The following is a 16,764-nucleotide window of genomic DNA, read 5'->3' on the forward strand; positions in this document are numbered from 1 at the left end:
GCTGCTTTTGTTGGTTTTTCATCCACAGCTGTGCTGGGATTCTTCTAAAGCTGAAAAGGCCAAAAAGAGGGGGAAGCTTTGTCTACTTATTTCATCTTTCTCTAAATGGGAGGCAATATTAGCAAATGTCAACTGATACTTAAACATAAAGGGAAGCATAAGCATCTCAGAAAATGTTTTCACATTTTCATGACCTTTCTCCAACTGAGTGAAAGCGGTTTTTATGTTTATCTATGTCTTTTTATCTACTGTGAAAGTCCAGTCCAGTGTCAGGTAATGCAGAGAACACTTATCTATGGAACAGATAATTTCTGTTAAATATTACTTCTACTGGTGTATAAGTAGTGTGGAATAGTTGCTGAAGCATGGTTCAGAAATGGACCTGGTCTGTAAGACAGTCATCTTTCTGTTGGTTTCTCTCAGCCTTTGCATAGATGGGAGATTTGCTTGGAATTTTCCCGCCATTGCTGGGCCTCTACCCAGTGAGCTGGCAGAGAGACTGGGGCTGCAGGACCAGATCCTGACCAGGGACCAGCAGGGCCCTGCCGTGGCTGAAGCCCAGGGTTCCCTTTGCCAGCCAGAGCTCTTGGCTTCCGAGCTGCCCCGGTACTTGGGGCAGCTCCGTGAGCTCGGGGTGACACACTACAAGCTCTTCCTGCCATGGGCACGCCTTCTTCCCCAGGGCAGGGCCATGGAGGCAGATGGAGCCCAGGTGTCCTGCTACCGGCAGCTGCTGGAGGCCCTGGCTGCCGCAGAGCTCCGAGCCCTGCTGGTTCTGCACCGCGGCCGCGTCCCCGGCGCCGTGGCTGCTCAGGCGGGCGGGAGGAGAGCCAGGCCTTTTTCTGAGCTCTTCGTGGAGTATGCAGATTTCAGCTTCCGTGCCTTTGGGGACCTGGTGGATGTGTGGCTGTCCTTCAGTGACCTGCCAGAGGTCCTTCAAAGCCTGCCCTACACTGAGCCCCAGGAACGAGTCCAGGCCGTGGCTGCTGCCCATGAGGGATTTTACACCGCGCTCCATGAGGAAATCTCAGCAGCAGGTAAGGAGAGCAGGGATTTTCAATATGACTCGCAAATATTTTGTGATTGCACTAAATGACAACTGCTACATGCAGTCTCTATGTAGATATTTTTGTGTGCCTCTTCCTGACCCACAGAGGAAAGACTAAAATTATCTGAAACGTACCTGAAAGCATGAAGAGTCAAGGCACAGGAAGTCTCCTATGTGATGACTGTGAGGAAGTCTGCAGTACCTTTTGTTTGGCTTTCCTTACTGCAGACACTGGGGCTTACAGTAGTTAAATCCCAAATCTGCCTGTGTTACAGCAATAGAATTTCACTTCTTCCATGATGGGTAGCTGGGATTTGCCAAGCAGATGTCACTTGGGTCTGCCTTCTTTGGCCTTGGAATTTTTCTGTCCCAGACAAATAACCAGTAGAGCTGGTCAAGTTGTTATTTCTTTTCCCTAATTTAATTAGTTAATTTATTTTTAATTCTTGCATTTGTCAGGAATACTTTGTTGTACAGTTCACTATCTGGTGTGCAACTTAGAAGTTGCTCAGATTCCCTCCTGCACCTCCTGTCCCTCCAAGTTCCTGCCACCCCAACATCTCAAAAACATTCGGCATAGAATGGATTAAAAAAAAAATTGTAGAACCATCACAAAGGCATGAAAATTAATAAAGTTATTATTTATGCAGGGAGTGGAAGGGCTTTTTATTTACAGAGGCTCCTTGAATAGTGCCTTTGAATTTCTACCTTCTTCAGTTCTCCATTGAAATCACAAAGGGTATCCTGAAATCAATTACCTGGAGCAGTGCCTGGTGTTTCACAGCTTCAACTATTTAAAACTGGTTTTAAACAACTGCAGTAAATGGAAATTTTTATTTGTCCTTGATATGTTATCAACAGACTGCCTCTTTCTTTCTCAAGGTGGAAAGCTGTCTATTGACAGTGTTTCATCAGAATTGTTTGCAGTTTCTTTTCAGGTAACACCTTAAGGAAATATTTCCAAAATTATATAAAATTGCCTTGATTTAGCTTTGGTTTTATGTATGGGATCAAATTACTTGGAAGTTCAATAAGATTTTAGCAGGTTGACCAGTTTTGTAAGCTTCAATTATTTGATTAATCTGATTATGTGAAACTGCTAATTTAAAAATTGTTTCAGCATCCTTTCTTGGCTGGTAGGCACTGATTAAGCTACATGGAGACAGATTTGCTCTTATAATTGGCAATGTTAGCAATATAGTTGCTAAATGACAAGGTGTCTCCAAGAAGTGTACCTGTTACCGTTTTCTCTGCAGGTGTACTTAATGCACCACCAAAATATTGATACATTATCCTAATTAGCTGATACTTAAAATATCTGTTGATTATGTTAAAATCCAAACTGAGCTTTGCTAGAACTGATGTAGTTGCACAAGGATGGCACAACACAAGGAGAATGTAACCTTTACAAAGGCAATGACATTCTTTCTTAAAGATCCAGTTCCCTGTTCATAGCTGTCCTCACCCAGAGGATGTTTATGTAGGTTGTAGTGCACACATGACAGTGCAGGTTTTTTTCGCTGTATTCATAATCCTTCAAAACTTAGAACCAAGTCAAGCAATGTTGTAGGTTTGACATTGCAAGGATTTAAGCAAGGTGTGGTTTGTAGGGAAAGCAAAGAAGATGTTTGAGATGAGCTGACTGAACTAGAAGAGAACCTTGGACTGATAAACAAACTGAAAGCTCATCAGTTTTCTTCCAACTTAACAAGAGAATAATCTGTTCCCTTGAGGTTGATAACTTCTAGTGGGATAACACTTGTGATAAGAATGATTAAAGATTTCTGAAGTGGGCTTTCAACCAAGAGTTATATAAGTTTATATACCTGAACCACATACTTATAAAGGTTTCTCTGATAAATCATAACCAGAAGGTTTCTCTGATAAATCATAACCAGGTATTAATAAATTACCTGTAAGTTACTAATATTAAATTAATAAAATATAAGTTAATTTAGTTGTTTAAGTTGTACTTTGTTTAGAAAGAGACATACAAAACACATTTTCCCATAGAGTATCCAGTTTGTGCTCTCTGTATTGTCCAGTGCTCCCATATGGCTTCTTAGTCCAGCAATATGTCTGTATCAAACTTTACACAGTTTTATGTATATTTAACGTAATAGTTAAAAAAACCCAAAATATTTTTCTCCAGCATGATTATTTATTTTCCTTTTCTTTTTTCTAGAATTCAGTAGACTTCGTGTCTCTTGACGTTCAGTACCATTGTGGACATGAAACAGATTTCTACAAGAAAATGAATGAGTCCCAAGTAAAGTTATGCACAGGGTTAAAATGGTTGCAGCAAACAACAGACCAAAAATAGTAGCAGAATTTCATGTGCTGGGATGTTTGTCTAAAGAGTTGTGATTTTCTGTGAAAGCTGAGGCAGCAGCTACACTAAGAAGAAGCTGCAAAGTACTCATTTCTCTGTTGTTATTCTGACTTAAAAACTGTTGTTGGAAAATGCTGGAAAGCATCCTTTTGGTCAGTGCTTATTATTGATGCATTAACAACTGGAATGGTGGAATTCTTTTATCTGGGACTGAAAAACCTTCTCTCTCACATGATGTTTGATAAGCTGTTAGGCCAATACCTAAGTACTGAAAGATATTAAACTCTAGCATGAGCTCTACAGCAGTGCTACCAAATGTCACATTCCTTATCAGCAGGGGTGGTGCTGGAAATGTTACTGAGGGTGAGTTTATTTAAAGGATTAGATCTTCTGGCAGCACCAACATCAGTGATGCTGTAGCCTGGTACCTGTTATAACCTATATTAAATCTCTGGTAGTGAACTGCATTCTTAAAATTCATAAGCAAAGAGACATCCAGCATCTGGGTAGCAGGATAAGGAGCTGCCCATGTAAAATGCAAAGAACACAAAAAACATGGTTTTACTAAGTGGCTGATGCTTCTTTTCACTCTACTCCCCGATTTCTCCTTTGCAGAGTGTCTGGAAGGACAAAGACATCTTGGTTTTTAATTTAAAAGCCCTTGACTGTGCCTCCATGGAAGAGCATCCTTTCATACCAGTAGCTGCTGTTGTCACAAGTGAGTGATGTTTGAAGAGGATGAGTTTTTTAGTTAAGATCTGCATGATAGCTTGTAAAGGAAATTCAAAATCATCAAATCTAGGCAATCACCTGCTATTAGATTAAATAATTTGCAGTTTTTTTATAGTATTCTTGGAAAGTTAAGAATGGATGGTGGGTGTTGAGGAAGGGAAAACAGGAATCTTTCCCAGATCTTTTCATCAGCCTCAAATTACAGAAGGGAAAGTTTAAGTTGAATATTAGGAAAAATTTCTTTCAAGATATAATTGTTTGTTACAAGTAGTGTCATGCAGTCCATTGCATCTAAGACTATATCCATCACTTACCATTTGTTTGCAGCTATTAATAAAGAAGCACATATGATTGGATGTGACATTAATGAGTTCTTGGACTACGTACCTCATGTTTTAAGGTACTATAAAAATGTTGTAACACCATGCAATACTATAATAAGATACAATAATAAAACAGCTTCTTCTAGAAACCTATGTGCAGGGAGAGACAAGACAGTTTAGTGGTAAAATCTGCTGTTAGTTGCTGAAAGGGCTGCAAAGGGCTGTTTTTCTGCTGAGCCCAGTCTCTTCCAATTACTTGCAATCCTCCATCCTGCTACTAATCCTGTAATGTAATCCTCTTCCACTCTCTCATCCTTGGTTACCCAAATTGCACCTTCAAGCCAATAGTAACAAGTACATTTTTCAAGCCTTCTGCTTTTTCAAGAGCAAAATGGTTATAAATAAACAAATCCAATAGAGGCTTTCCAAGGGGAGAAGCCATTTGAGCTTATGGAATTGTGGGAGATGTCATGGTGCAGGGAGATGCTAAGGATTACAATGGCAGGAAACTCAGGAAGCAGTTGTAGCATGGGAAATTGCTGCTCACTGCAAGGATGTTGTTCGCACCTCTGACCTAACTAATGGATTATGAGACTCTACATGCAAAGAGCTGTTCTGCAGTTACTCACTGCCCTCCACCTTCATGTCCCAGCTGGGAGAGAGCAGGGTTAGATTGGTCAGATGTCAGAGGAACTATATGTGGCTTATGTGACCTGAACAGGAAGCAAACTTCCTTTATACTCCGTGTTTGCAAGTTTTATGGCACTGGTGTCCACCTTGGAGATTTTAACTTCTATTTATTGTATTTCCAGTGAAACAAATACTCTACAGGAAAACCCAGATGCTGTTCTTGCCCCTCAGTCCTCCTATCAAACAGTCTGGGAAATGTTTGCTGAACAGTCTGAATTGGAGAGGGATTCTTTCCTGCAAGATGTTTTCCCAAGTGGGTTCCTCTGGGGCACATCCACAGGTGCCTTTAACATCGAAGGAGCTTGGGCAGAGGATGGGAAGGGAGAGAGCATCTGGGACCAGTTTGGGCATGAGGGCCATGTCCACCTGAATCAAACAGCAGACGTGGCCTGTGACAGCTACTATAAAACCAGCTATGACATTTACCTGCTCAGGGGTCTTCACCCCCAGCTGTACAAATTTTCTGTATCCTGGTCTAGAATTTTGCCTGCTGGCACCAAGAAGACCATCAATTCCAAGGGTGTTGATTATTACAACCACTTAATTGACAACTTGTTAGACTCTGACATTGAGCCCATGGTGACTCTCTTCCACTGGGACCTGCCCCAAGCTCTGCAGGCTCTTGGTGGCTGGCAGAATGAAAGTATCATAGATGCTTTTGTGAGCTATGCAGACTTCTGCTTTTCCACGTTTGGGGATCGGGTCAAGCTCTGGGTTACGTTCCATGAGCCCTGGGTTATCAGCTATGCTGGCTATGGCACCGGAGAGCATCCTCCAGGAATCACTGAGCCAGGAGCAGCATCGTACAAGGTAGGGCACAGGAATAATTAGGATCCTGCAGCTACTCTTGTTGGGTTGTTTTCCATTATGGTTCTGTGTTTTAACTATGTTCAAACCTAATGTGGCCTCTGAGACAGCTATTTGACTGCTGGATTTATGATACTTGTTAAAAATGGGTTAGTTAAGAGAGGCCAGGTGTTGTTATTTTATTTTTCTATTCTGAAAGCTGATGTGGATAAATAGTCGGATTCTTTTGCTTATTCTAAAACTAGTACACTCCTTGTCTATCATTATTTGTTTTGTCAAGGTATTTTCTTTTGAATGGAGAGGACATTTTCACATGGCAATAAACCAAATGCTTAAGAGTTTTTGTGCAAAGCAGTGTGACACATTTTCCTCTGCTTTCTGCTCCCAGGTTGCTCACACAATTCTCAAGGCTCATGCCAAGGTCTGGCATTTGTATAATGACAAATACCGTTCTCAGCAACTGGGAAAGGTGGGGCTGGTGCTGAACTCGGACTGGGCTGAACCCAAGACTCCAAGCAGCTCCGAGGATGTGAGGGCAGCTGAGAGGTACCTGCAGTTCATGCTTGGCTGGTTTGCTCACCCCGTATTTGTTAATGGGGATTACCCAGATATCCTGAAGGCTCAGATCCAGGAAGTGAACCAGCAGTGCTCCACGAAAGTTGCACAGCTGCCTGTGTTTACAGAGGAGGAGAAGTCCTTGGTGAAAGGGACTGCAGATTTCTTCGGCCTGTCCCATTACACCTCCCGCCTGGTCAGTGCCAGGACTAACGAGATGTGTACACCAGGCTACGAGAGCATTGGGAACTTCTCCTTGCATGTAGATCCTTCCTGGCCACAGGCTGCCTCTTCTTGGATCCATGTGGTCCCATGGGGATTGAGAAGGCTGCTGAAGTTTGTATCCCAGGAATACACAGGGTCAAAGATCCCAATATACATAGCAGGGAATGGTGTGCCAACAGGAGACACCGGGGATCTTCTCAATGACACTCTGCGAGTGGATTATTTCCGCCGGTACATTGATGAGGCCCTGAAAGGTATGGAGAAATCAAATTATTTTATCTTTTTTAATCATGGCAAGGGGTTACTCTAGCCCTTCCATGGTGGTTAAATTTAAAACATCACCACTTGCACGGTGATGTGAAGTCAGCCTCCTGTTGTGTAGGTAATGAGTGTGACTTTATATTCTTAAGCCGGTCTGGTGTCCAGATATGGAGCTTTCCATTCTGTTTAAGTATTAGAAGGCCTTTTTTTATATATGGATTAATGTAGTCTGGACCCTAAGGTCAGTCCCTCTGTGAGAACACTGTTCATACACTCCAGTTCTCCTGGAGATGACTGGCCTGCAGGCTCTTGCCTGTAGACCTCTCATAAATTGGGGCAGAATTGCCTTTACCAATTAATCAGATATAATTGGTAGTAACCACTGGAAAGATCTTCCTAAAATTTCTACCTCAACCATTTTGAGAATATTTAGGTTATGCTTGTAGAATGCTCAAGTTATGCTTGTATCTTTGCAAGCTGTGTATCTTTTGACATAAAAATAGCATTAGTGGCAAGTTCTGGACAAACATAGAGAGATGAGATTTCAAATAGAGATTTGACTGATGCTCTCTAGATAGACTAAACAATACTGTCAGGAGAACATTAAATATGCTGTATTAAATATGTTGGTGATCAGTGTGTACAGCATTTGATCTGCTTGACCTAGATCTCAACATACTGCTGGAAGTGTTGAAAGCTACAGAAGACACAATTTAGCATTTACTTCTGCTGAGGCTGTTATGTCTCAGCAGAAGTAAAGAGGAAGGGAGTGAACGTTTTTTGAATAAGAGAGATTTAATGCTTTTTTGTAAGCAATGTGAGGAGAGATGCTGGACTTGCCTGTGCTGGAATTGGGTAGACAGTTCAGCTAAAAGAAGCTCTCCTATGCTCAGGGGATATAGGCAAGCACTAAATACCCGCAAGGTTTCAGTTTAATTACAGTGTTAAATCTAAAAGTGAGCCATACACCTAAATTGATGAAATCTGCTTGAAAATAAGAACACAGGGGAAGGAATACCAGTGTCCTGTACTCAGGACACCTCTTGACAAATGCTTCTTTTCTCACACATTTCTATCACTAAGCATTTCACTAGTTCCTATTACCGTGCTGACTGCTTTTCCTACCAGATACTCCTAATTGTTTGGGAATTTTTTTTAGCCTTTAAAATAATTTGTAATTATTTGGCTTGTCACACCTATCCTTGGCTGTGGTGCTTCTGTTTTGCTGAGTTGTGTTCAGGTGGGTAATTAACTATGTCTCGTTTTTTCTGTGGCAGCGGTGAAACTGGATGCTGTTGATGTCCGCTCCTACATTGCTCGATCCCTGCTTGATGGCTTTGAAGGCCCAGAGGGATACAGCCTAAAATTTGGGCTGCATCATGTGAACTTTGAAGATAGCAACAGACAAAGGACTCCCAAGGCATCTGCTTACTTCTATTCCAGTCTTATTGAGAAAAATGGTTTTCCATCCCAAGCCTTGAGCAGATCTGCACCAGTGGTGTTTGACCGACCTGTGCCATCAAAGCTGCCAAGTTTACCAGCATCAGAAGTTCCCTCCAAGGCAAAAGTCGTTTGGCAGAAGTTTTCATCCCAGACTGCCTTTGAAAGAGACATGTATTTTTATGGGACATTCCCAGAGGATTTTACATGGGGTGTGTCTTCCTCTGCCTACCAGATAGAGGGAGGTTGGGATGCTGATGGCAAAGGACCCAGCATTTGGGATAACTTCACCCATGTCCCAGGGAATGTAAACGATAACAGTACTGGAGATACAGCTTGTGATAGCTACAACAGGGTGGAGGAAGATATTTACATGCTGAGAGCCTTAGGTGTAAAGAACTATCGTTTTTCCTTGTCCTGGCCTCGAATTTTCCCCACTGGAAGGAACAACTCAATCAACAGCCATGGAGTCACATACTACAACCACCTCATTGATGGACTGATTGCAAACAACATCACTCCAATTGTCACTCTCTACCACTGGGACCTACCACAAGCTCTCCAGGACATTGGTGGCTGGGAGAGCAACGAGCTGATTGACCTATTTAACAGCTTTGCAGACTTCTGTTTCCAGACCTTTGGGGACAGGGTGAAGTTCTGGATTACAATCAATGAACCCAACATCATTGCCTGGATGGGATACGGCAAAGGGTTGTTCCCACCCAATGTCAAGGAGCCTGGCAGTGCTCCCTACAGGGTTGCCCACATCTTACTGAAAGCTCATGCCAGGGTCTACCACACCTACGATGACAAATACAGAGCGAGTCAGGGAGGGGTCATTGCCCTGTGCCCCTTCATTAGCTGGGCCGAGCCAAAGACACTGAGTGACCCCAGGGACATTGAAGCTGCTGACAGTTACCTGCAGTTTTTGGTGGGTTGGTTCACACACCCGATTTTCAAAAACGGGGACTACCCCGAGGTCATGAAGTGGAAAGTTGGGAACAGGAGTGAGCTCCAGAACCTGCCATCGTCGCGCCTGCCGGTTTTCACAGCGGAGGAGCGGGAATACATCCGGGGCACGGCAGATGTCTTCTGCTTCAACACATACTCCACCAAAATTGTAAAGTACTCAACAACACCTCTGACACCCTTCTCTTACGAGTATGATCAGGAAGTTTCACTAACAGTTGACAGCTCCTGGCCTTCCTCAGCTCTCCCTGACCATCGGCCTGTGGCCTGGGGTCTGAGGAGGCTACTGAACTGGATCAAAGAGGAATATGGAAACCCCCCAATATATATCATTGAGAATGGCGTGGGGAAAAAAGCCAAATCAGATGTTGATGACAATGCCAGGATATTTTACTACAAAACATACATTGATGAAGCTTTAAAAGGTACCAGAATTTGCTTTTGCAATCTGGTGGTGTGTGTCTCCTCTCTAGATTTCGGGTTACTTAACTCCTCTGAAGAGTACTTTTTAAAAGTGATTGATATCAGTCTTTAAATAGTCTGAATACAATATAAACATAGTGTTTGCTTTTATGACCTTCTTTGTATGGCTGTACTTTGTTTCCTCCAGCTGTGAAGATTCTCTCAATGATCTTAGTTGACCAGTGCCACCTGTATGAAACTAGGAGCCTGTATGTGTTTGCATGTGAATTCCTTAGGGTTCATTTAGTGTGTGGTTATACCATTAATGCTCCTCTGTTTTTTTTTTTCTGATCTTTCAGCTTACAAGGTAGATGGTGTTAATCTGAAAGGATACAACGCTTGGTCTCTGATGGATAACTTTGAATGGGTGGATGGTTATGATCCAAGATTTGGATTGCACCAGATTGATTTTGACAACCCCAACAGGCCGAGGACGCCAAAGCGCTCTGCTGTGTACTATGCTGAAATCATCCGCAATAATGGTATCCCACTGCCCAAGGAAGATGAATTTTTATATGGAGAGTTTCCAGAGAACTTCCTGTGGAGTGCAGCAAGTGCAGCTTACCAGGTCAGGAAACTGAGACAGATTCCTGAAGTATCTGTGGACAGTTAATTCATTGCGTGGCACCACAAAGAATAACAGGCTGAATTCTTTGCTAGAATGAGACCTAAATTTGGGTTCGCTAATAGTTCTTCCTGCATTTTCAATTACAGATTGAGGGAGGATGGAGAGCAGATGGGAAAGGACTTAGCATTTGGGACAAATATTCCCACACTCCCTTGAAAATCGTCAACGACGCAACTGGAGATGTAGCTTGTGACAGCTACCACAGGCTTGAGGAGGATGTGGAAATGCTGAAAAGCCTCAAGGTGTCTCACTATCGCTTTTCAATCTCCTGGCCTCGTGTTCTCCCAGATGGGACCACCAGGTACATCAATGAAAAGGGACTGAACTACTATGAAAGGCTGATCGATGCCCTTCTGGCAGCCAACATTATGCCTCAGGTAAGTACAGCCAGTAAGTTTCAGGTTACTAAAAAATAGCAAAACCCAAATCTGATGCTCAGAGCAACGTGTGTGTTTCCATCCATACCCTGCTTCACACAGAAGTTGTTTTTCATTTCATTTTGATAAGAAACATAGCGTATTGCATAAGCCAATGAACTTGGAATGTAGGGATGTATTGAATTACTACCCAGAAAGACCACAGTAAACTTATTGTTGGCTGTTTCCAGTTGTTTTCTTGTCCCTTTACCTTGGAAATAGATTCCACAGGGACCTATGCAGGACTCTTTCAGACACTGAGGTGAGACTGATTAATGCAGTTCCCATGATCTTCCTTCTTGCCTTTCTTAGAGATGGATGTAGCTTTATTCTTTTCCTGGGAGTAAGGAAACTCCACTGGTCAGTGTTATTTGTCACATACAATGGACAGTGACCTCACCCCTCCATCAATCAGCTCTTTCAACACTGTTGAGTGACACTGAGCTATCTTCATAGTCCTGTACTAGCCCAGACAGGTGTCCTAGTGGATTGTATTTCACCTGAGAGTCAGTGCAGGTGCAGCAGTTCTTCACTAATGAGTTCTTATTGTCACAAGGTGGTTTTTGGTAAAACAAAAAAAAAAGTTTCACCTTTACCATTGGCAGTCCCTAAAGAAACTGGCAAAAATGTATTTTATTGAGTGCATGAGTGACCACTACAACATCAAACTACATTAGGAACAGGTAGCTGCAGATCAAAGCACGTTCCGTTTGTGGTCATAAATGAATCTGAGTTACTGTGAGAGTGACTGGTTGAGTCTTTGTCCTCTTGTCTTTCCCCACAGGTAACTCTTTATCACTGGGACCTCCCACAGCCGCTGCAGGACCTTGGTGGGTGGGAGAATGATACTGTAATTCAGAGGTTTAAGGAATATGCTGAGGTCCTTTTCCAGAGGCTGGGGGATAAAGTGAAATTTTGGATAACCTTCAATGAACCCTACACCGCTGCCTATCTTGGCTATGGCGTTGGTACAGCTGCTCCAGGTAAGACTGCTGGGCATAACCTCAGAGCCCTCATGCACTGTCAGCACAATTGTTTTATGCTGCAGCAGAGCAGTTCCCTGGGCTTGCAAATGTAGAACGAGGAAGCTGCTGTGCTGTGGATAGATGGGGCTTGGATTGCTGTGGTGTGCTGAGCAGGTCCTTCTTTTACTCTGCCTGTCACCTCAAAGTCTGGATTACACTTGCTGCCTGGAGCAGACCTTGTTTCCAGACCAGCTCGAGGAACTGTGGAGAAGGGATAGGGCTAAAGGAAGACCCAGCTCAGCAGCAGGGTAGAACCAAAAGAGGGGAGCCAACCTGAACACACAGCTTTCTGCTTTCCAAACTGGCAGCAGCAGCCTGTTGCCAGGGCTGGCAGCCCATGTCCCACTCCAGAGGGAGCAGGGGGCAATGCAGAGTTCTCCTGGCATAGCCTTCCCATGGCAGCTGCTCCTTCAGCTGCCTCTGCCTAGCACTGATTCCAGCCCAGGGCTGGGCTTGGGGCACCAGGTATTGCTTTACCAGGGGCAGTGCTGGGTACCCCGGGGCTGTGTTAACCTGGGAAACAGCCATGCTAGGGCTGGGAAGTGCTGCTCCACTGCCCCTGCTTGTCCCTGTCCCTGCAGGCATCTGGGCTCGGCCAGGGCACGCTCCCTACGTGGTGGGACACAACATGATCAGGGCACATGCCGAGGTCTGGCACCTCTACAACGAGACCTTCCGGGCCAAGCAGGGAGGGCTCATCTCCATCACCATCAACTCTGACTGGGCAGAACCACGCAACCCACACAGCCAGGAGGACATTGAAGCTGCCAAACGATTCATGGAGGTACAGAGACCCCTGGTCACAGCTCTCCCTGCTGCTCCAGGTGACACCCCTGCTTTGGGTGCTGGATGTGCCAGACCCAGGTCAGCATCTCACTGAAATAAAATGGTGAGGCAGAGGCATCACTGCAAGGAAATGTATCCCCCTTTTATGTGGACTGATCAAGAATCCAACAGAAATGAGACAAAATATGGTTGCAGTGACAAAAGCCTATTAAACTTACTGCTAATAATTAGTTTTGATACATGATTTATCCTCCCTTATTTCCTGGCTTAGTTTTTTCTAGGTTGGTTTTCTCACCCCATTTTCAAAAATGGTGATTATAATGAAGTGATGAAAAGAAGGATTCAGGAACGAAGTCTGGCTCAGGGCCTGAGCAAGTCCCGGTAAGAGCCCAGGCACACACCTGCTTTTGTTTCACTGGCTGTGCTGAAACATGCTTTCTTCTAGAAATTATGCATTTCAATGATTCTATTCCCATGTTACTGTAAAAAAGCTTATTGTATCCTCACAGAAAAATTCTAGTGTATATTTTTAGAGAATCACAGAATGGTTTGTATTGGAAGGGACCTTAAAGTTCATTTAGTTCCAATCTAGGCAGGGGGCTTTATCTATTCCCTGTCTTTACCTCTCTTGCAGACTAAATTGACAGATGTATCTATGGGGTAATAAAACGTCAACTCAGTGACACAGTAACTACTCTGCATTAGCCACAGTACTTTACCTGATGCCTGTGGTAAATTTGTTTAACTTTTCTTAAAACTACGGACTGAACTCATTGGTCACTCTCAGTTACATTCTTATTTTCCATTCCCAGTTGAGAGTTTCTCTCCTTCTGCTTGTGGTGCTGGTACCAAGGATCCCAGCATTACCCGTGGAGTGTGTGCAAAGTGTATTCTTTGTTTTCTCTTGCAGACTTCCAGAATTCACTGAAAGTGAAAAACGAAGAATTAAAGGCACATATGACTACTTTGGTCTAAATCATTATACCACGGTTTTAGCATACAACTTAAACTTTCCTAAGGATGTTATGTCATTTGACTCTGATAGGTAAGAGATTAATGTAAATTATTGGTCAAGTAAAATCTGAACAGCTGGAGCCTGGGTTAACTGACAAGTATAAATTTATGGCAAATCAAGCTGTGAGATAGGTGTTTTAAGCTGTTACAAACCAACACTAGGGATACTATAAACAAGCAGTGTCTGAGGTGCCGTTATTTTCACAGAAGTCCAGCAACAGCCTTTTTCTTACAGACATGAGGTGATGATAGACAGTGTTTATCATATTTCCTGCCTTCAATCTGCAGTTTAAACTGTGAGGTGTTATCCTGGTTTATGGATACTGATTCATTTGCTGTTAAACAGAGTTAGGTGCCTCACTGCATTGGATATATGCAAGTTCAAAGCCTAAATAGCTACATCACTTCATGGTTAAGTCAAGATTTTTTATTTAGATACTAATTTCATTCCTCAACTTCAAAAAGTAAACAATAGGAGCTTACTAGTTTTTCTAATGAGAATTCAGGTAATGGTGGGGTCACACATGGGGGTGAAATTGTCTCCTTTCCAAAATGTTTCCATAGGGAATAGATGAAATTTGAAATAACTTTGCTGGTACATCCCAGCCCCTTATAGTTTAACCCTCTAGGACAGTGAGTTCATTACATTCCTGCATGTAATGTAAGAGCAATTTTGTGTGCTCAAGCACTGCATTATGCCTTGTAAAGTAGAAACGACATTGCAGTATGCAAAGATTTGGAACGAACAGTCACATCATCAGCCACAGCTGATTTACACAGGGTGTTATTGTAGATCAAAATTGAGAAGTGTTTTTTTAAGCTTGTGAGCACCAGCAGCACCTCAGCCCTGGGCATGGAGCTGCCTGGCACATGGGAGTAGCCCTGAGCAGTGTCCCCTCCACAGGGCCGTAGGCACAGTGACCGACCGCACCTGGCCGAGCTCTGGTTCCGCCTGGCTGAAGATGACACCCTTTGGGTTCAGAAAGCTCCTCAGGTGGATAAAGGAAGAGTACAACAACCCTCCCATTTATGTGACTGAAAATGGGGTCTCAGAAAGGGGAGCCTTTGAATTCAATGACACTTGGAGAATGTATTACTATCGGACCTACATTAATGAGGCACTGAAAGGTAAGAGTGGTTACTGACATCTGGTCATCCAGAGCTCTAGAGAGCAGCAGTGGCTTTGCCACAAGACTGATGTGTATACAGCAAGTTGTAAAGAGCTGAAAGACCACTGCCATCACACTTGAAAGTTACACAGTTACATGGACTTACTGAATCCACTTCCAAGAGCCTTTGGGTTTGGAAAAACTGCTCATGGATAGTCACAAATGTGCCAGGAAAGATGATCTAAAGGAAGAACGAACCCTGGGTTTAGTGGGATAACCTGCAGGTTCCTTGGTTTGCTGCACCTGGTGAGAGAGTACTACTACCTGATAAACTCCTTCTAGTCTGACTACTGCTGTGTCTAAAAGCTGCCTATTTTTTAAAAACAACAGTAAAAACCCAACCCCCAAGCTGGTTTCTGTTACAGCATTGGTCGAACAACTTCAGGAAAGAGCTTTTTCAGTTTACTTTTCTGATGTACTGGGAGCAGCCAGGTGTTCAGGCATTTACTGCCTTGTAAAGGCCCCACAAACACTTGTTTAGGCAATGGTTACATTTTAGGGGTTTTCCTTTCTATTCCTAAACCTTTGTTTCTTGCACAAAGGCTTTGATTTTTGGAGCAGAGAAAAGCAGTGTCCAGTTCTGGGCACTGAGAGAATCTGCTTGTTGGCAGTAACTTCACTGTGTGCCATGTGTAGATGTTCTGCAGCACCCTCCTGCCCTGGCTGGCAGAGGGGTGACCACTGACCTGTTCTCTCTGCTCCTGCCTGCAGCCATTGTGCTCGACGGTGTCGACCTACGGGGCTACACTTCGTGGTCACTGATGGACAACCTCGAGTGGGCAATGGGTTATGAGGAAAAGTTTGGGCTCTACTATGTGAATTTCTCAGACCCTGCCTTGCCACGGCGCCCCAAGGCCTCAGCCAAGTATTACACACAGATCATAAACTGCAATGGCTTTCCAGATCCAGCAACAGGCCCACATCCCTGTCTGGAACAGGAGCCAGAAGGTAAGTGACACAGCAGAAATGGTGCTTGTGTGTTTGCATCTAATCCTAATCCCAAAAGACTTCCATAATCCTAAGGTTTTTAGAGACATCATCATTTTCTGGAATATTTTCTTTAAAGACTCCAGTTAATGTCACTTCCCTAAGCAAAACCAGACTTAACAACCAAACCTTTTGCAAGAGCACCTCAACACATGCTTGTCTTAAGAATGTAGCAAGTTATTCCATTCAACTTTACTCCAACAGAATTGCCCAAGATGTTTTCCAAACCACACACATGCAATACTCCCACAAGATTGTCTAGAAAAAATTTTGAATACTTTATACAAATCCTTGTTTTGGGTAAGGCTTTGGAAATACCAATTTGTTGTCATTTGTGTCTCCTCAACTGGAGTAGTACAATGAAAAGCAACCAGTGTTAAGTGTGGAGGTTTGGGAATGAGAACACTCACCTGGTACTATCAGGAATAGCACTTTCAGCCTCAGCTGTGCCTTCACTCTGAGCTAGAATTGTATCAATCCTTGATCCCCAGAATTACAGCTCCTGCCAGAGTATTGAACAACACAGTTAAAAGCCTGGTGGAGGCAGGGAGCAACAGTGCCCACAGCTGCATGAACAGTTCCCCCAGGCTCTGCACCAACACTTTGTCATTGTTTTCCCATTCAGTGACACCAACAGAGCCGACTCCAGGAGCAGCTGGCAGCGTGCGCTTTTTCGGATTGGATTTGACATCCCAAGGTGCAGAAGTAGCACTCTATGTGCTTCTTGCTATTTCTGCAGTTGGAGCACTGGGCTTGGCTCTTTTCGCATACACATACAGAAAATCATCCAAAAGATCCCATAAACAATCACACATGGAACAGAGTAGTAAACTGTAATATTTCCACCTCATAAACTGTTAGTATGATTGTTTTTTCTTAAAAAAGAAGTCTGTGC

General features: G+C 43.4%; 1 protein-coding gene across 1 annotated transcript; it reads left to right on the forward strand.

The window, feature by feature from the left end:
* Positions 1–376: 376 nt before the first annotated feature.
* On the forward strand, positions 377–16,706 carry LCT (lactase). Its single transcript, XM_077784841.1, has 17 exons — positions 377–1,037; positions 1,931–1,986; positions 3,234–3,317; positions 3,996–4,098; positions 4,440–4,512; positions 5,248–5,935; positions 6,321–6,966; positions 8,251–9,807; positions 10,144–10,412; positions 10,559–10,849; positions 11,673–11,871; positions 12,495–12,697; positions 12,971–13,080; positions 13,610–13,744; positions 14,618–14,841; positions 15,594–15,830; positions 16,495–16,706. The coding sequence occupies exons 1-17, from the start codon at positions 377–379 to the stop codon at positions 16,704–16,706; spliced, it is 5,748 nt and encodes a 1,915-aa protein (XP_077640967.1).
* Positions 16,707–16,764: the final 58 nt, after the last annotated feature.

This window comes from Lonchura striata, chromosome 8 (assembly GCF_046129695.1).
Source record: "Lonchura striata isolate bLonStr1 chromosome 8, bLonStr1.mat, whole genome shotgun sequence".
NCBI classification, from domain to species: domain Eukaryota; kingdom Metazoa; phylum Chordata; class Aves; order Passeriformes; family Estrildidae; genus Lonchura; species Lonchura striata.